The sequence below is a fragment of the Alosa pseudoharengus genome, unplaced genomic scaffold (genome assembly GCF_046254945.1).
Source record: "Alosa pseudoharengus isolate Yale_2024_CS ecotype anadromous, Long Island Sound unplaced genomic scaffold, YU_APseudo_1.1 YU_APseudo_1.1_scf_3, whole genome shotgun sequence".
NCBI lineage: Eukaryota > Metazoa > Chordata > Actinopteri > Clupeiformes > Clupeidae > Alosa > Alosa pseudoharengus.
Genome location: NW_027468718.1, coordinates 20,786,221 through 20,807,795, shown reverse-complemented (window position 1 = coordinate 20,807,795; position 21,575 = coordinate 20,786,221). Strand labels below are relative to the sequence as shown.

General features: G+C 40.4%; 1 protein-coding gene across 2 annotated transcripts; it reads left to right on the top strand.

The window, feature by feature from the left end:
• The first annotated feature begins 1,140 nt into the window (after positions 1–1,140).
• tank (TRAF family member-associated NFKB activator) lies at positions 1,141–13,711 on the top strand. 2 transcript variants are annotated; one of them, XR_012981900.1, is made up of 8 exons: positions 1,141–1,249; positions 2,281–2,422; positions 2,521–2,632; positions 2,913–3,019; positions 4,240–4,307; positions 4,386–4,504; positions 5,954–7,025; positions 7,335–9,594. XR_012981900.1 is itself a non-coding variant. In XM_076263544.1 (8 exons), the coding sequence occupies exons 2-8, from the start codon at positions 2,324–2,326 to the stop codon at positions 13,207–13,209; spliced, it is 1,152 nt and encodes a 383-aa protein (XP_076119659.1). In that variant the 5' UTR covers positions 1,141–1,249; positions 2,281–2,323; the 3' UTR covers positions 13,210–13,711. The 2 variants fall into 2 exon arrangements, 1 of the variants encoding a protein (XP_076119659.1); XM_076263544.1 differs by lacking the exon at positions 7,335–9,594 and adding an exon at positions 13,045–13,711 and having other exon boundaries at positions 5,954–6,435.
• Positions 13,712–21,575: the final 7,864 nt, after the last annotated feature.

Sequence of the window (21,575 nt, the reverse complement as noted above, 5' to 3'; positions counted from 1 at the left end):
ATTTGGACATGTGTGTAACTGAATTACTTAAAGTGGCAAGTGAAGCAAGCAAACACACAGCACACCACACATTAAGCTGAATCACATGGATGATGCAAGCATTGCCTACAGTATCAGACATTTTTCTCTTCAAAGCAAACGTTGCATTCTGCATATTTCCCAATTTATATATTTTGATAACAATCATGGGACTTTACAAGGACAAAGAAAACATTGCATTGTGCATATTTAACAACCATTGGGACTTCATAAGATCTGCAGATAGCCTATCAATGTTGTGAGTTCATGGACTAGCATATCTTGGTCTTTCATCACATCTGCTTTATCATTATTAAAAAAATTAGTCATTTATTTTCCTCGTTCACAAATCCATTTTTTGCAATTTTTGAATAAAAGTCTGGGATAATCTTGCACCTGTTACAGTGAGATGCCCAGTATAAATCTGTCAAGAAGGCACCTGTTACCTGAATAAGACATTCTGTTCCTTGATACACAGATGGGTTGGAAAACATTTGGCAGCTACAGAAAACTGCTCTCATTAAAAGGTTTAGCTTGTTTTTATTTAGATCACTATCTGATAGACCAACGAGGCATCATAATGTCCTGCATCTACAGCCAATGGCATTGTATTAAAAAAAAAAAAAAAGAATACAACTTTTTTCCCCTTACATACATGTAGTCTATCTGGCCATTCTGGTAAATGAGTAGGCCGAGTAGGCTACCTAATTTGTTAGTCCTTTCCTGCATGTCATGATCGATCGATGGCATTTTGAGTGTCACTTTATTTACTAAAATGGGCATGGAGGCAACTCATTGTAGCATTTCTCTATGACTATAGATCCTAAAGTAAGCTACACTATGTGTGAAGCACTATATGCATTGCAAACCCATCAGTCTGAACACATTGCACTTAGGAGAAGACATTTGTAGCCTACCGTGCACATAACCTGACATTTGTAACCAGACCAACAATCCAGACAAGTAGGCTGAAAGCAGGACCCACAGCTTGCTAGCAGACATCCAACATGATCTAGCTATTCAAGAGTTGATTGGCCAGGCACAAGCAAACGCGGAAGTCAAGGGCGCTGGGGATTCCCCGAGGGAAGTTCCCAACGCATTGTAAAACATGTAGAATGTTCATTTGAGTGAAATATATCATTTCCTCTCTTACCTCGTGAAAAACAGCTAAGGCTGGAGCCGTCTCAAAATATCTCACAAATGTAGGTCTCTCGGAACTTTTCGGCTGAAGGTAAGTTTACAACTAGCTTTAGTCGCCTATTCTCTTGATCCATTTTGTGAATTGGGGTCTTAACTTCCAAGATTGACTGTAGTTCGTCTTACGTAACTCACTTCCTATAGAAAATGGAATCAACTATGTTAGAACTTGAACTATTGACAATTAAATGTCGCGTTTATAGGCTACAGCCTATTTCTGCACAACTTTCAAACCCCATGCATTCAACACAGACTCCTACTTACGGCAACACGACCGTGAGTTGGTTGCCTGTGCCTTTAACTCAATTTGTTCTGCGATGATCAGGCATAACGATAGAGGAGTTGGGAAATATCCGCTTTTGAAATAGGTGTAAAGTAGCCTAATTAGAATATAAAATAATTTCTGAGCCATAACAGACAAACCTCGCTTTTATGAAACGCCATTCATTGTCAATAGGTTAGGCTACTATAGATCATGATGAGGAGAGTATTTCGAATAAATATGTTAGGCTACGCGTTTTGGTAGCTATCTGGCTCACAGCTCAAAAGCAGAATTGTTGGCAATATGCAACATTAGGGTCTATAGACCAGCTAGACGTATTTCTTCATGACCCTGTTAAGTAAAGGGGGAAATGTAAGTGGTATATATGTTAGCTGATTTCGGTGAACAGCAATAGGCCCTATTTATAATCATTTGGTAAAGCCAAAGAATTCTTTTAGCCTAGGCTATCCATAATTGTAGGCATAATCATATTTTTCAAGCTGAATAAGATATTAAATATTTGGTCAATAAATTGCTTGCAGGAGCGAGATCTCACACCAATTTATTCACATTTAAACATATATGCTATGATCACAGTTTTGTCCTAAACACGCTTGTCAGCATGGAAAAGATATATTCTAAAATGTACAGCCAAAATGGTCAAATAAAGTTCACTTTCACTTACATAGGCTATAGTTGTTCATGGAGAAAAAATCTCATGTGTTAACAGACTGAGATGAAGTGTAGCCTGTCAAAAGAATTTATTACGACTAAATATTTCTTGCATTTGTGTGTCTGTGCAGGGCTCATGAACGATCTGTCAGTGATGGTTCTGAGGTCCGAGGTATGGAGAAAAATATTGCTGACCAGCTCAACAAAGCCTTTGAAGCCTACCGCACAGCCTCCATTGAGCGAGACAATGCCAAGAGGGAACTGAAGCAAAAGGTAGTGCAAAAAACATCCTAATATCGCCATGACGTGTAGAACATTTTTGCAGAGCTGTACTAATACCAGGAAATATAACAGAACTCTCACTTTTGCAGACTGACTATTATGAAAGATACACACTGAAGCTTCAACAGCAGATAGAGGACCAAAATCAACAGATTTCTAGACTTCAAGCTCAATTAATTTCAGCAACAAATCATGCCTCAGGTTGGTGAAGCATCCAAACAAATGGGAACCTTGGCTATCCACAAAAAAATATTTTGTGTTGTGCAAAGCACGCAAGCAATGATGTCACAGTTGCTTTATGAACAATAATTAAAATGTGAAAAACAGGCCAAAAAGGTGCAACACCTGTGCAACAGCAGTTTCCTCTAAAGTAAATGTAAATGAATAAATGTAATTGTCATGATGTATTCAGACATTTATACATGCATTTTGGCACATTTATAAATGTGTTATGTAATGGCTATGTCCTCTTGTCCTTTAGGTGAGATAAAGTGTTACGAGACTGGCCACCGAAAACAGGAAGCTGAGCCTTTGTCACCTCGCCCCAACAAGTCATCCTCGCGGTCCTATAGGACAAACCACTTCCTGGTATGGTGACCGGTGCTGGTTTGTGTGGGAAAATGATCCCAGCTTTTCTATTTGCATCACATCAGCATCAGTGTTGGTGCAGAGTACATGTGATGGCACAGTGGGGAACCTGGACACTGTAGTGTGCTGCCTGGTGTATTGTAGTGTAAAAATGCAGCGTGTGGTTTTTTTTTTGTCAAAAAAGTGTTGCAGAATGCATAATTTCCAATACTTTGCACCTTTATTTGCCAATCAAGCTGCACATGCCATGTTCAATGTGCTTGTATGTCTCTTAAACTTTAAAAGGCAAACAAGCATATTGTACATACGTTTAAAACATTAGGTGGAGAGGCATAGTATCTTGGCGTCTTTGTTTTATCGCTATGGTGGGTTCAGGCATATTTTATTTTTGACAACCGAACTTGCATGTTGTATTTAGAATAACATGCATGTGGACTACATTTCCCAGACCCTAAATAACTAAAGGCCATGTATAAGTAGTCCTCATCCAGAAGTGTTATAAAGTGAGGTGTAAAGTACTCTGTATATTAGTTGTTGTGGGCTGCAGAATGGACTGTATAATTGTTTCCCCCATTTTGTGTCGCCCTGGACCTGGCATGTGACTGTCGACCTCCGTCAGGTTGAATACAGCTTTGTGTTGATAATTGTTTAAACTGTGTCAGTTTTTGTGCCGGGCTCTCATAATGGCACACCTCTTGGGCGGCCCTGCTCAGCCACACTGCTTTGCTGACCGATGTGTGAAAATGCCACTGGTGGATTGAATTTGCACTTTTTTTTTTAGCCTTTGGCTTCAAAGCATCAGCATAAGGTCTCAGTAATGGTCTCTGATTCAGATAAATTATTCTCCAGAAACTGGCTCAGTTTAACAGCATTTAACTTATTTTTAGTCTGTAGAAAGAAAACATCTGCTCACCAACAGATGGCACTAGAGTTGTACTTTCACAAATGCTCAGCCATCATGTGGAGCTGAGAGGACTGTAGATGTGCTGTTCGATATATTGTTGGCTTTTAGTTTAGTTTTTACATTTAGTTAGCCCCTACCTTCAATTAGTTAGCATCTAAAATAATATCAGTTGTTACCATGATCATTTCAAAATGTATTTGTATTGTAGGTTTCAAGATAATATTATATAATTGGTAAGAGATGTATATTGCAGTGATCATGAGTTGTGTGTATAATAAATACATTGTAAGTTTGGTATTGTTTTGTTATTGTATAGGGGAATGATATCAGGGACTGTTCGGGGATGCATCTTCACGCTGTTGCTGGAGTGAGTGGTAGTGAAACGTAAGTCAGAGACACAAACATCTGCCTCACGAACATCAAATATGACACTGTTTAAACTCAAGCCCTTCTTTTTTGCAGTGAAAACATCCTTGAAGCCTTTCAGGAAATTCAGGGGAAATTCCAGCTGATAAGGACGCTCACCAAAAAACAGAAAGATCACCTGAAAAGAATACACAGAGGGAATGATTCTGCAAATGGTAAAATTTTAGGACGGTGTGCAAGGGGATTTTTTTTGTATGTTCCCTTATTCAAAGGTAGTCATTTTTACTGAGAGGAAGAGCTGGTTCGCTCTAATTTATTAGATTAAAGAGACTTAGATTTACTCTGGTGTTGTCACAACACAGTTTGCGTAATTATGCATTTTAGTTAGGCTTGATCCTGTAGTTAATTATTGTGGCCTCAGCTCTTTTGGTCGACTGAGGTGGCCTCTGACCGGAGCAGAAACAGACATTATTGTCTACTCTATGGTGTTCAATTATCACTTATGTTAATGGTTGTTTTTGTAAGGATAAATAGCTCAGTGGATACCTGTACTTAATTACATGTAAAATTATTTTGGGAACTGCAGAAGTCCATGACATGCTGTTGTTGACTTTGTTATCTGTTACTAGACTGTAAAGTGGAAAATTATGCCAGTAATGACAGTGTTAAATACTATAACAGTAGTAATGGCGATATTAATGTTGATAAAGACTAGAAGAAATTTTGTATTTGTGGGTACATCAAGTACTACTATCTAGAACATGGGCAATAAAAGCAGTCATCACTCAGATATTATTTATATGTATATTGCTAGTTGTAAATAAGAGTGATTTGTCGTTGATCATGGCAGCAGGCTTAGTGATACCAGCAGTTTTAGTAGTTAGTGGCAATGATACTAGTGCCGTTCAAGGACAGTGCAGGATTAGTTTTGGAATTTAAACTGTATTATGGTATATGTTTAGTCGATCTGAAACTGACTGTGATTGGCCATGGTTGCAAGGTCATAGACAATGTTGTGGAACAATGGGTCATTGTACTGGGTGCTTGCAAGTAAGTTTTTCCATATGCACTTTTAATTCCTAATATGTTGCAATTTATCTTACATAAACAGTTTCAAATGAATTCTGTAAACAATTATCAGACTGTGCGAGTGTTATTTGTGGTGCTTGTAATGATATGCAGCGATCGTCTTGGTTCAAGCAAAAAAAGGTCGTAGGGTTAAATATAAAGTGAAATATACAAGCCAGTGTGTTAATTTGATTTGAGTCTAAATAATGTGGAAGTGTCTTGAAAACATCAAGGAAACCCAGTATAATGTAGCCGGACACATTTAGCACTTTTTAGAATTTGTGTTGAGATTGTTAGATTTGCCACTAGTAAACAATTTGCGCTTTGGCTGTTGGATCACATATTTAACTTTGGCTATAATAGTAGGCTACTGCATCTCCTTTGCAAAGGTTTTCAATAGAATTTCAACTAATTTGAAATGATGTTGTGGTATCGGACAGTATTGAATTGATTTTGAATTGATTTTACATTGTAGCACCATAATGATTGTGAGTTACTTAACTATAGCTATAATATACTGGCTTTGTCAAATAACTACCTGCTGGTGGGTTTGCGTCTTGAGATTTCTCTCAAAGATATGTTTTCTCTTGTTGCAGAGCCACAGTTCTCCATGCCCATCCAGTGCACGGACGTGACAGCCGAGCGGGCCGAGGCTTCCTTCTCTTCCTCCTCCTCGTCATCTTCCTCCTCGGCTGTGGTGCGAGCCAGCGTGGACGAACCAGTGTCCGCTAGCTCGTTAGCTGCCGGTGGATTAGCCGTTGGCCCGTTAGCCGTTAGCTCGCTAGCCTCACGTGGGGCCAACCCTGAGGACGGCGACTCTGTGGACTCACTCACCAAGCTAAGTGTTAAATTCCCGCCGCGGACGGACAGTGAGTATGACTTCCTCAACAGCACACCGGAGAAGCCTTTGGAGCTGCCCACGGGCACTGGGCACCGGACTGGCTTGCTGACGAGCGGGCTCCCCACTATTGAGGAGCCCTCAAAGGAACCTTTTGCCTACCCATCCTCTCTGCCTCCCTCGTCCTCCATACCCTCAGTTACTTCAGAGATGCTAGAGAGCGTACGTGGGCCTCAGCAGGTGAGAGAACTTATCCTATGAAGAGTACTCATCTCTAATGAAATTGTTATCCAGCAATGACTTGTACAGGATTATGTAGGCACACTTATGCAACCACAAAAATGTGGAAAGTTGTTTGATAAGACTCAGTGATACAGTACTGATACAGTAAGTCACTCGCTGTCAACATTTGTTATGGCCATCAACGCAAGTATAAATGACTTGAGTTCTTTTAAATTAGCCAGGTGTAGGTGTAGAGGTGTTGTGGTCTTAAAATTTGACATGTAACCATATTGTCAGTGATGACTGTGATCAACATGGGTAGCTGAGGACATTTATTTAATCTTGTTGGACCAAGGATTTGAAGATGGACAGTTTGAGATGTGAGTGCACATCTGGAGATAACCTGCCTATAACATGGCGAAAAGTCATGCTTATTTCATGCTTATGCTTGCTTATTTGTTGTTTTATTTGTACAACTACTTTGCACATTCATCTTTACAAAGGGTTTGGGATTACTGAAATGCACAAAACACTACCACCCTATTGTGGATTTAGCTGGCTCTTAAAGGTTTTATATATTGGCACAGATCCTCTATTTCGGAGATTAAGTAGCACTAACATATGAAGTAGGTACTTTTACATTAGAAGATTATGCATGGTCAAAGAGAGGTATACTGTCATAGTATTGTGTAACACTGCAAAAGGAAACGCAGATATAGCAGGTGTGAATATCTTCATCTCATTAGTATAGACATGGATTGTTTCTGTATGACAGTTAAGATGTCTGCATTACCTACCTACACTGACACCTGTAATATGTTATGTTCATGTTTACCCAGTAATAGTGATATAGACTTTGTAATTAGACAGCCAGGTAATACCAATTTAGACTTGTCTGATTTAAATGACTCATGCAGAATGATGGTGATAGTAATGATATTTTTAGTTCATACGTCATACACTTTCAGAACTTTCGTACACTTTCAGTAAACTAGTTGTTTCATTTTTAACATTTGTTACTTACAACACAGCCTCAGTCCCAAGTGTTTAATCTGATGAGTGATATATGATTGAGGTTAATTATTACAATCAGCTTCTTACCTGTGGTGAAACGTTATTTTTAGGCAATAAGTCCTATGTTGCGCTTGACTTTTGTAAAAGAGCACATACAAGTTTAACAGCAATGTTATTTACTGATGCTCGGCATGGTAACCACAATTTTTGACTACGCGGCAAATATCAAGACTTGTGGAATGGTCAGATATGGATAAAATATGTCATTACTACTTGGACTACTTTGCCACACAACATTTAGATTTTTGTGCCATAAAGGTCAGACAAAGTTAATTGTCCTTTGAAACCAGCAAATTGTGTATGCCCCATAACATGAATTAAAGATTGTATCCCCAAAAAGGCCCAAACATAAATGATCACATTCATCTAATCTTTCCTAACGATCTGCTAGCTGCCTGCCCCATAAGCAGACCGTCAAAAAAACATGTCTCTGTAGGCAGCCTAGGCTCCAAGATCTGTACACAAAAACAATTGCTTCCAACAAGGGTTGGCAACCCACCTAAAGACAAAATAAAGTGTTTCAACCAATAACCGACGAGATGCGTGTTTAGGAGAGTTTTAATTGCACGGGAGGGAGGGGGAGGGACTAGCGAGCTAGCTCTCTGTTTTGTTTGAACATCAACAGAAGTGACGTATCCGCACTATCGCTGATACAACCTTTAACAATTTCAATATTGCGATTGCAGTATTCCTACCAGTATTTCATCCCCTAATGTGTAAAGTGCAGTCACACAGTACAGTGCTTTTGCACTGTATCACAAAAGTGTTTTGTTGCAACATAAATCCCATCAGTGAGCAAATCTAGCAATGAGACGGCTAGGCAGTAGCAGGTCAGTGGAACACGCTAACGTTTCTCTAACAGGGCCTTGTCTCCAGGCCTCCGGTGTCTCTGTGGTGATGGACAGAGAGCCCAAGGGAAATCCTGGAGGCCAGAGGGACTTCTCTCCCTTTGACTCACAGAGTGCCTGCCTCACCACTGTGGGTGAAGTACAAATTTCCAGGCGATCGCATATATTCCTGTATTCCTGAGTTCTTTAACATCAGACCTTTATTTAGGTATTTACAGGAATAATCAACTGGATAAAATTGTGTTGTTAGATTTTTGTCGTACCTGAAGGCACATTAATTTGACATATTTGAACATTTTACATTAGGTTTCAACCTTTTTCTTACAAAATAAAAATAAACTAGAGTGGTTGTGGTGGTATACCTCCACCCAGCCATGAATTTCTGGTTGAGATATTGCGTTTATAAGTATATGGTCAAAGTGACCTTGAACTTTGACTTTGACCTTTGATTTTTGAGATATTGCATTTACGAGAATGTAAGGTACATGTGGTCAGTGACCTTGAACTTTGACCTCCAAAAATCATCTTACAGTCCAAGTAAATATTCATACTAAGTTTGAAGCATGTCCCTCAAGGCATTTTTGAGATATAGTATTCTCAAGAATGGAACTTTCATGGTCACAGTGACCTTGAACCTTGACCTCCAAAATTGAATCAGTTTATCTCTGAGTCCAATTGACAAATCCCAAGCCTTGCCTTCCATTTTGACTGTTGTTAGGACTGTCAGGTTTGGTAGTAGGCCTACAAACAGAAGCATGACAAATCCACGTGGTTCTGTTTTTCCAAGTGCCATGTGTGTTCCTGGGTGATATAGGTAGCCTACTAACAATGTTGTATGTTGCATACCCCCTTTTAAACTAATATATAACTTCAAAAAGTTAACAGTAAAAAACTGTAGTAGCCCATGCGCTGGACGTTTTTGTGTGGATTTGTCCTATTTTTCATGTGGGATTAATTTGGTGTTCGGCACGTTATGGTTAACAGTTGAAGAGGGAAATGGCACTGACATTGCATGTAAAAAGTTAACATTTTGTAAACAAACACATTGTTTGTTGCAGTAGCCTTGTTATTATGACCGCCGCGCAGCGAAGCGGCGGTCATATAGGTTTAGTCAGATTTTTTTTTCTTTTTTTTTTTTTTTTTTTCTTTTTCGCATGTCCAAATTTCTGTCAATGATTCCCGGGACACTGAAAGACCGGGGTAGACGAAACTTGGTGGGCATGTAACCCCACATGGATAGCATGGAACCATCGTTTTTCGTTTTGATCTGTAGCCCCCCCGCTGGACTGCACCCCCCGAAAGGAGGGTAGGGCAGACACAGTTTTCTGTGAATATCTCGAGAACCGTAAGGTTTAGGAGGACCATTTTTTTTTGGTAAGTTGATCTCAAGTGGCCATGTCAACCCATTCCATAACCACTCATTTCATGTATAGCGCCACCTAGTTAAACACAAAAAAGTAAAAATGAGGTGTTGTAATCGCAGGTATATGACCTAACATAGTCAAAACTGCACGAAATTAAAAGTGTAGGATCATTATGACACCCTCTGAATGCACGCCAAGTTTCGTGGAATTCCGTTCATGGGGGGCCACACAATAAATTAATTTATGTTACTATACACCAACTGGCCTGTAGGTGGCCGGAGACAGTTTTCTGTGAATATCTCGAGAACCGTAGGGCCTAGGAGGTCCACCTTTTTTTTGTATGTTGATCTCAAGGGGCCATGTCAACCCATCCCATTACCACTTATTTCATGTATAGCGCCACCTAGTTAAAAATTAAAAAGCAAAAATGTAGGTGTTTTCATCACAATATCTCTGGCTGACATGGTCAAAACTGCACGAAATTGAAAGTGTAGGATCATTATGACACCCTCCGAATGCATGCCAAGTTTTGTGTACTTTCGTTCATGGGGGGCCTTACAATAAAATCATTTATGTGTACATTTAGTGACGTACACCAACAAGGATTCCCGGGACACTGAAAGACCGGGGTACACAAAACTTGGTGGGCATGTACCCCCACATGGATAGCATGGAACCGTCATTTTTCGTTTTGATCTGTAGCCCCCCCGCTGGACTGGACCCCCCGAAAGGAGGGTAGGCCAGACACAGTTCTCTGTGAATATCTTGAGAACTGTAGGGCCTAGGATGACCATTTTTTTTCCGTATATTTGCCTCCAGGGGTCATGTTAACCCATTTCATGCACAAACAGATACACACGCACACACACACATTCACAGTAATCATACGTATGACATATACTCACACAGTAGACATATGTACGCTTCCATGCACAGGCACATACGCAGGCACACACACAAGCACGCACACACACACACACTCACACACACACACACCCACACACATAACATAAACATAACACAAACAATCAAGAATTTCTCAAAATTATGAACAGGCAAGATGGAGGTGGGGTTGTATAAAATGAATTTTACATGTGAAATCTATGAACTAATCATGTTTTGGGACTTGTTGTCTAGCAGATACCAGTGAGAATTGAGTGTGGATAATGCAATTTAGTGAGACAGTTAGAATCATATAGGCCTTTCAGCGTGATTTCTTTTTGTGGAAAAAATGTGCTGGACTGGGCGGCGGTCATATTTTGTACCGCTCTGCGGTACATCTAGTTTAGCTAACGTTAGTTGGAGCCTAAACTAACTTTGTGTGGGCTGTGATCTGTGTGCAAAACTTGTATCCGTGATTGTAATATATTGATAAATTTCTGTTAATGACTGTTTGTAGAGTTGGAACCGTAAGCCTGCCCTAAAACGCACACTGCATGTTGAATGCTACAGGCAGAAAGGGAGAGCAATGGCTAAAACACTCTGCATATTGGTGTCAACATGAATGCGGCGCACTCCGCTTCTGATTTTCAATTACATTAGATTCCATTGTTTTCAATGCAACTCCGCACACCAGTGTCGCACAAAGTGAGTTAAACCATTCCAGGTGTCTATAAGGGAGAAGCCGCACATTATTTGCACGGAGGAGGCTGACAAGCAAACTAGTTTAAATTGTTCCTGTACACCCAGTATAGCTAGTTATCATGTATTCTAACTTACATTAGATGCACCAGCTTGTGTTGACTTGATGCATCTCTGTATTGTATTTACATTCAGATGGACATCATTACTTGTGAATAATTTACTTCATAACTAAACAATATTTCAACTTACACATAGCTGAGGCTACTAATAGGCTACTAATATTTATCAACATTTATCAGGCTAGTCTAATAGATTAATCCACTTTATATCGGTCAAACTTGATTTTCAGTTTTGGGAATAGAAAAAAACAGTAATGTTCAAAATGCTGTTTTATTTTCAAGACGGAGGAGCGAGCCTCACGCACACAACATCATAGAAGGAAGGGGATAAGTTGATCGAGGCATTGACAGTTTTCAGGCTTGCTTCATTGTCACCAAAGATTCTAGAGCGGAGCATAACAAAAGGGGATAACGCTTGGGGTCAGTCAGTTGAACATTCCTACTAAATTTGAAACACGCACCTCGAGGCGTTCTTCAGTTAGGCGGGGATCACACTGACCAGCGGCAAGCGGCAGGTTTCCTATTGTTCTCTATAGTTCGTCAGTGGAACAGTGGCAGCACTAGTGTAACGCTAGCGTTGAACAAGCTGAGCGTTGAACTTGGTTCAACTTTCAAAACGCAACACTAGCTTATTCAATTGTCAGTTTAGGCAAACTGTTTGTGTCACTTAGGAACGAGATAGAATTTATAAAGGTCTGAGCGTTGCGTTACTCTTGCCGCTGCCACTTGCCGCAGGCCAATGTGATCCCCGCCTTATCGTGTTCACGAGATCAGGACAGATAGATGGACAACCCGAAAACATAATGCTTTTGACCATGGCTAATGCGGCCACAGAGGCCTAAAAATCCCACAGCATCCTCTTTCAGGCGAAACCTGATTTTGATCACACATGAGTGGGGCTTTTACATTTAGTAATTCGAGATCCTGTCTTACTTAATATTGGCAAAATCCCCATTAAACCCCTAAAACAAAAATCCCCAGCATGAACAAAAACATATTTGTAGTATATCCTGCTCTTTGATCTACCTATCCTGAGATGAACAGCTCCCTTTTTATTTAGCTGCTATGGGTAAAGATCACATTGCAGCAAAGGCTTGATGCTTAAATCTTTGTAAATTCAGAGCATGTGAGAATGAAATAAGCTAATATATATGCCTGTATGTGTGTGTGTGTGTGTGTATCTCTATGTCTGTTTGTGTGTGTGTGTGTGTATTTGTGTGTTTTGTGTGTATCTGTATTGATATTTGTATATGTAATGTATGTGTCTGTGTGTGCGTGTGTGTGTATATCTTTATGTTGGTGTGGGTGTTTTGTGTGTATCTGTACCTGTGTGTGTGTGTGTGTATGTATGTGTGTTTTGTGTGTATCTGTACCTGTGTGTGTGTGTGTGTGTGTGTGTGTGTGTGTGTGTGTGTGTGTGTGTGTGTGTGTGTGTTTTGTGTGTTTTGTATGTATCTGTATACCTGTATGTGTTTGTGTATGTGTGTGTGTGTGTTTTGTGTGTATCTATACCTGTGTGTGTGTGTATGTGTGTTTTATGTATATTTGTATACCTGTGTGTGTGTATGTGTGTTTTGTGTGTATCTGTATACCTGTATATGTGTGTGTGTGTGTGTGTGTGTGTGTATGTATCTGCAGGCACTCTGGAGCCCTGAGCTGTGTGATGCGGCGGCCGTAGCTGCACCGCCAGCCTGTGCGGAGCCGCACCAGCAGGAGAACTGTGCTTTCTGCCACGCCAGCGTACCCCAAGACCGCATGTACAGCCACCTCAATTCACACTTTAAGAACAGCGCCTGCAATTGACACTAGACTCTCACCCCCGCCCCCCTCCAATATCCCCCCCATCCCCACCTCCATCACAGACACACACACACACACGCATGCACGCACGGACACACACACACACACACACACACACACACACACACACACACACACACACACACACACACACACACACACACACACACACTCAAATCTCACCCACCTCACAAGCCCCCAGGCTGGCAGAGGCCCCCTCGCCACCTCCAGGACATATGCATGCTTCATCCCAGGCTTTGTTGCCTGCCGCAGCGCAAACACATGCGGCACAAGCCCCTGGAGCCAGAGTGTGCGTTCGCTTTTCACTCGCAAAGTGGGAGACCAGGAAGGCTCTCTCGTGTTATTTAATTTCGTTACTGTGAGGTACTGAGAAGTACAATTTACAGTCCGAGTCTTTATGATATGTTTGAAACTTTTTTTTTTTTTTTGTGTAAAGCTGTAGGCCTGTTTTGAGAATATGTAATAAACCAAGCTTTGATTGTGATCAGAATGATCATCATTTGGTATTCTAGTTGCGTAGGTGCCTGTAGTGTTCTGTACATTAGGATGCTTAACCTAAAAAACTTAACTCTCCCCACATTTCACATGATATTTTTAGAATATTTTTTCCCCACCATCTTTTTTGTCACTTTTCAGAAGATAATCCTCCTTTAAGCACTACATGTATTACACATGTGAAGAGTTACATGTGGAGAGTAACACTGTATTTAAGTTAATATACTTAGGTGACCAGAAGCTTGGCATATTTAGTTCCTAATTTTAATTGTTGAAATTCAATGTTCTGCACATTTGAATCTATTTATGTCAATGATTGACAGATGATCCTGAATGAACAGCACAAATGTGAACAACCCACAAATATTTTGCTGGATGTCAGTCACACAGATGATGCCAACGTTTCAAAAATCATAAAGACTCATTTGTGAGTTAAATCCTGGTCAGTGAAGTTTGCATGAAAACTTACTGAAGCAATAATGCCTAATTGGCTAAATGAAATAACTTGGCTCTTTAATTTGAACCAGCTGTATAGCTTAATCTGTGCAGGAGGAAAATATTTCTTGCTTAATTATGGCAGTTTTGTAGAAGTTCCTGCAACATATGGTATTTGGAGGTAGAGTTCCACAGGTATTGCAGGTTAATTAAAACTTTGTTTCTATACAGGAAAATCAGATGTAAGCTTGCTGTGTAATTATATTCACAATTATCTTGTCGGGTATAGTCTAATGTTTGGATCCCTTGAGACTATTGGATTTATAATATCTCCATTAGGTCACCATATTTTTTTACACAGTCAGTGAGCAACATTTGTAATTCCATAATTATTAAGCAATGGTTCACTTTAATCAGAGGATATTTCAATCTACTGAACAGGTAGATTACAAAAACAAACACAGTAATTCCCTGACACAATAAATACAGCGCAGCTATTTACTTCTGGCCATGATATGTTCTTCAATGCTTCGAGAGAGCCACCATTTATTATCTAATGGTGTGCTTTAGTCTCTCACCTACAAACAGCATTGGACTGTGGGAGTTGATAATTAGCAGCTTCACAAACAAATGTAATAATTCCCACTAACTTGCGTGATGATGTGCTAAAGAAAGAGGGAAAATATGTGTATTGAAACATCCTGATGCTGGGAGGACCTTGCAGCCCCCGGTTATGGGCAGATAACACTTGGGCTGTGTAGATGAGCGGGTGTGAATACTGCGAGCGCGATTGTTTTATTGATTTAGCTCCATGTTCTCCCACGGTGCGTTTGATTAGACTCGGCTGGTTTTAATGATCAGACGAGGTGATTTTGCTTTTATTTTTGTTGGTATTTTAGGAACACTTATGACTACCTCCCAATCCTTATGTCCTTATTTTAATTTGATGTGATTAATCTGTATTAGACAGAAAGTAATTTATTGAAAGCCACCTGCTTAGCCTGATATTCCACATTATTTATTTGCTCCCACTCTCTCCCAGTGTTATGTTGCCTCTCACCAGTAAAGGAAGATCAAATTTGTTCTGATAATAGTAATTTGTTCTGATAACATCACAGTCATATTTACACAACGACAAAAGATTTCCTCTCCGTTTGTTTGTCAGCTAGTTGGGGTTGGGAGTCAGCTGTGTTCGTCCCGCAGAGCCCTGTCAATGAGATGCCAGACATGTTGCTGTGAATATGTTTGATCTGGTTATGTTCACTCAACAAACATACTTCACAAACACATGTAGACAAGCAAAGAGCCAGTCAGGCAGTTTATGTATGTCCTTATGTTCGAGTTAGTGGCTTTGTGCAAATGGGAGAGGTAGAGTCTCATCAGAAAGATGATACATTTGCCATCACAGACAATACGTCCACTGCACTCAGAGAGAGAGGCTATGGCTGGTGAGTAGCATCCGCGCATGACCCTTGTATAGCAGCTCCTGACCATCAGGCTCTTTGTTGACGCGTCACGTCGGGAAAGCTTGCGGCTTGTGTGTGAGGCAAGCTCCAGTCCACACATTTCTTTGCGAGTGCCACACCAACATAACAGAGAGGGACGGCGTGCACTCTATTGTGCCGTGTTTGCAGGCTGCCTATTACGTTTTTGATAATGCACAATGTGTTCTGCATAATGCACCACGGCTCCACTTGGATCCGCACTCGGAGGGGACGTTTCTCGCAGATATCAGATCACGGGCCGGTGGAAAACAGCGAATTTATTCGGAGAATGCTGCAAATATGAGCTTCCCAAATCTCCCTAATGAATTTGCCCCTCTAAATCTGTGAAGACTCAAACCCGGCGCCGACTGGATGGTGCTCTCACTGGAATCGTGGGCAGCTGCTCGCACATAATTATGTTGTCAGTGCTTGTTATTTTGGAAGAGGGGTAACTGCACTGACAGTTACCAGGTCCATGTGTGTGTGTGTGTTTTTTTTTCTTGTCTATTTTTTTGTGTATTTTTCCTCCTCCTCTATAATATGATAGATAGAGGAGGTGAGTGGGAAGACATCTTTTTGGGCTTCTCAGTGGAACCACATGAGAGTTGGGTATTCTTCGCCAGGGAATCGAGGGCCCAATCTTGCTTGTCTATATATACATCTATATACCCCCCCCCCCCCCCTTCGAGCAGTATGTATCCAGGGGAGTTTTGAAAGGATGAAGAAACGAAGAAACACACAAACACACAAAGACACACAAACACACACACACACACACACACACACACAAAAGGAGAGAGAAGGGAGCAGAGAAGATATGGATTGAAAGGGAGAAGCAGCAGGCTGATTACGAGGTGTCAAAATTGCCAGGAGCAAAAAGGTGAAAGCAATCAGGGGTGAGAAGAGTGCAGCATTCGTGAGGGGCAACTAATTATTCATCTCATTTGTGGAGCACAGCATTGGAGGCAGCGCGCGCCGGCTGAACGCTGACAGATTGGTGCGGAGGAGAGGGGAGGTGTTAGAACAATGGAGCCCGGCTCACCATCATTACTACATGCTAATCAGGACTGCCTCTGCAGCGGCGCAGGGAGCTGCCGAGAGTTCAGGGGAAAATAGTGCACCAGCAGCCTCAGGAGGTGTGTGTTCCACTTCAACCAGGGAGAGAGGGAGAGAAAGAGAGAGAGAGAAGGAGGGAGGGAGGGTGAGAGTGACATATTTGCACTGGCAAAAGTTCTTCTAATGCATGAATGAGCCAAAAGGTTCATCTAGACAGAATAACATAGCCCCCTGCTAAATTTATATTCAAATTCAAATCAAATTTACACTAAAAGTAAAAGTTGAAGAGGAGGTTATATCTAAAGACATGAGGTCACAAATAGTATCATATGCTATTTATATTGAAATTTCACATTTAGCACTTTTAATATCAATATCAGTATAATTCGCTTTTTGGAAGGAAATAGGAATGAATGACAGAAAGTAATTATAAAATATATTTTACCCAGCTATGGAAATCTAGACATGAATTTTGGATAATGTGTCTAATTTACCACAATTTGAAACCTGTTGCTGTTTAATTTGAGCTTCATTTAGCTGCAATTACTACTGCCTTATGTCTTTTCACTAATGGTTTTATGTGGACAGTTGATAAAGGCATACTTCATTTGTAGGATTTATTAATTCCTTTATCTATTTATTTTATACACATTTTTACAATTATGACAAAAACTACTAACCTACATTAATACTTTATATGTGTATATCTTACATTATTAGTATCTTACACTGCAGTGGTTTGTTACTGTTATACTGACACTGCAATATCAAATTACATACATAGAAATGTGATGCGCAGTATTTTTGATAATTTAAATGTGTCACAAACACTTCAAAATGCATGTACCTACACAGTGAGTCATTTGCTGTGGTTAATCACTATTGACCTCAACAGAGAAGGATGCTTCACAACTTCTTTAAAGCAACTGCACAATAAATTAAGTTCAAATTGAAATTCGCATTGCAAGTCCCACTGCTCTTGTACGTTACAGTGCGCTTTGTGCACAAATGCGACACACTGTCAGCGACTTCACTCAGGGCATTCACGCCTGTCTTAAGTGGAATGTAAACCCATCCTGAAATGAGGACAACATTCCTTGGGTGAGATCTTGCCGCATGTCAGTAACACCACTATAACACCTTGTGTTGATCCCAGAGTGCTATCAAACCCCCTGATCACATTTAGTGCTCCACTTTAACGAAACAAGCGATTACCCACCAAAGTGTCTGTGCAGATGCAGATCTGTTCACTGTGTCCATCACCACGGGTCACTCTCTGTCCTCTAGTTTGTAAGAGATGGATGCTCTGAGTATAAATTCAGCATGTAAAATCTTAACTACTCAGGTGATCAAAACCACCATGGCCACTGCCTCTTTTTAAAGAAATCTTTTTGTAATTTATAGGCTAGCTTTATCCCCAAACCCGAGAAACATCTCTGTCTAGCATCAGCATATCAGATCTAAATGAATGTCCATTTGAATCTGACCCCCACTTGACCCTTTGAGTCATTGGTGCTCTTTGATGTTACATTTTGGCATCAGTTTTGTTCTACTTTCGCAACATGAATATGATTTCAGAATTTGAGTTTAACACCGCTCATTAAAACGGAAATAACGTTAAGCTTTAAGCTAATATTAGGATAAGATGGGCCCTGCTATATAAATGAATGAAATCAAAATAAATGAACTCTCTCCAAATGTAGATTGTTGGTAGTAGTTGTTTCATACAAATTGTGAAAATTGTGTTTTACAGGTGATAACTTTAATTAAGATATACCAGATATACCAACTTATAAGGTACTAAAAATAGCCAGACAAAACCTGAGGATATTTTGCTTGAAAGGATGTCCTAGATACTTCATAATAACAGATTACCTTCAAAACAAAGAAATAATGAGAGGAGGGAGGTAACAGAGTGATATTTTACTGGTTTTAGCATTTGGTCTCACTAGGGAGTTGGATACCATCTTAATCAACAGTTGATACATTACTGCAGAAGAAGTTTTGTTTTGCTGTTTTGAAAAAGTTTTGCTGTTCCTACTCCAAATGATTGGTACACACTGCTGGCAAACACAAGGGCTTGAGCCCAAGTTTTAAAAAGAAATGATGGGCAATTTTATGCAATATAACAGGCAGCGTGGAAGTGAATCTCATATTTGTTTGTTCTCTGGCATAAATGCTGTAGACCTGTCAAGCTTCGTTGTAAACAGGATGCCAGCATCTTATACTGCACAGCATGCCAATCAAATGGATCCAGATTAAAGACAGAACTCCTACGCCCTACTTATGATTTAGCTGCATGGTTTTGCATTTCAGATTTATATTGAAACAGGTGTTTACGGCTACTTGGCTAGCACCTCAAGGCCCCCTTGGCTTAAAAACTGCCGCACCAACATCAAAGTCACTGAGTCCACCCACAGCTTATGACAAAAACATATTTGGCTATCTATTGTCTGATCATATTTTGCACAGCAGCCAATTTGAAGGGGCTTGAGAGGACGAAGTCGCCTCACAGTTTACATGCGATCTGATAGGCCAGCACTCGCTGTGCACAGAGCAGCAGTTCGAGTCGCCTGCGTCACCCCCAAATGTGTTGAGCGAGCGGTGCCTTTGGAAGGTCTCAGAGCAGTCGTCTGTATTGTATTGTATTGTGTGTGTGTGTGTGTGTGTGTGTGTGTGTGTGTGTGTGTGTGTGTGTGTGTGTGTGTGTGTGTGTGTGTGTGTGTATGTGTGTGTGTGTGTGTGTATGTGTGTGTGTGTGTGTTTGCGTCTGTGCTGCCTTTGAAAGCCCTGATTTCTGGAGACCAGATTTTGGCAGTCACAGCAAGTGATGACAGAGCCAGTGGTGAGATCACACCCGGAACCCCAAAGGAGGCCCTCATTGCACGGGAGCAGGAAACTGGACTGCATGTAAACAGTTGGGATATTTTATCGTAGCAGCCTTTAGAAAAAGGAAATAAAAGCAAAAAAATGGTGCTGTGCAACAGCTAGTGTTATGTGCAGACATGCACATGACTGCAGGGTTTGGCTGCGCTTCTCATTCACTTCATATGTTTGAGAAATACAGACGTACATAAAAAAAAATGCATTACTCATAACATTTTCCCACAAATAAATAAGGAAAATAAATATATGAAAATCTATGACTGTATGAACTATGTCTAACTTATTCTGTTTTTAACTGAATGTAACAGTGTAATGTATGTTAATATCTTTTGCTTTTGATACATTTGTGAATGTATTATTTTGAGGGTTTAGTTTAGTTTCCCTCCTGGCATAGAAGAAGAAATAGAGGAATAAAAGAATGGGGAGCGCAGCAAGGGTTAAGGCAGCATGAAAGAATCCATTCTCGGTTTAATGACCTAGCCTTGCTGGGCGAGGACGACAGGGAACATGCTCTTGACTTGTACTGAATTTGCCAATTAACACCTCCAATAACAGGCTGCCTCTGAACATCACCGAGGCGACAAGCAGAGCGCCTTGCATGCACTTTGTTTTTTCCCCTTCTCTGCTCACTGAGTGTTTAGAACTTAATAAATTGAAGCCTTCTAGAACAATTCTTATTCAAGTACTGCCGTTCTTAATGTATAGTCATGCATACTGTATATTTCTCTTGTCTGTCCAGATATTGGTATAGCAAGGCCTTATGTGAAATAAATGAATGCACACAAAGACACATTACAATAATAATCATTGTATAAACTGTGTTGCTTGATTTACCAATTTGGGACATACTTGGCTCAAGAGTATTGGGCTGACAACACTGGGCATGTTTTTTTTTCTTTAATCCTCATATTCTCATGCACTTCTTGGGCATTCTATTTTCACACTTGCCCATATGGCCGTTTGCAGCTTCAATTAGAAACAAGGCTGTGGTTTCCAAGATACTCACGGTTGTCTTTCTCTTCCTGTGCAACAACTATAGAGTAATATCTCCTAGATTGTGATGTAGATTTTTGTATGAAATTTAGAACCCCCCTCCCCCCACATCTTACCGTGGTTTAAAGACACCTCTCCTCTCCTCCCCTTTATTTTCGCACATGTTTATCAGACGACTAAACAACACCTTCGATGGGTGTGAATTTCAAGCCCCCAAGTGAAAATCGCACTGGGCTTTTTTTTCTGTGTTCCTCTGAGTCCATTTACAGGTAGAAGCAACCCAGGCCGCCAGGTCTTAATGATGGAGACAAATAGCAAAATCAGGCACACCTTTGTCTATGTGTGATTTGGACATCCTCACACCATGCAGTAGCTACCGAATGCTAAGATATAATTGAATAAAGCAGTTACATACCACTGTGAATGCACACTAAATAGTGATGGTGATGAAGTGGCCATTGCACCATAACACTTTGTTTCACAATTCATTAGCAGGTATTTTAATGAAATATGAGAATCAGAGGATGGCCTCATAAATTACACCAGTTCACACCATGGGGAAGGTGAAGCAATATATCTAATGATGTTAACAAATTTGTGGTAAAGTACTGCAAGGGATAACACATTGAGGTACAATCTGAACTATGCACAGCCAAGGCGACTAAAGTCTTGTCTTAAGTCTTTGTTCTTAACGTGGCTCTAAGTGTGACAAATACGTCAGTGATAGTCTGTTAACCTAAGGAATCCTGATGACATTTTCCTCCAGTAATGCATGTTTTATTTACCAAGGGGTGATAAGATCAAAGCTTTTATTCTCTGTCCTTTTGATGACCAGTCTCAAGCGCCGCACATACGAACATGAACTGTGTTATAGGGGTCTACACTCGCCTCGATTTATTTATTCAGTGTTAAGAAACCATCTGGCTCTGGTGAAATTGAAAGTCATCCTGGCAGACTGCGTCCATGACTGACACCTCACTGCATTAGTGGGAGGAAGTC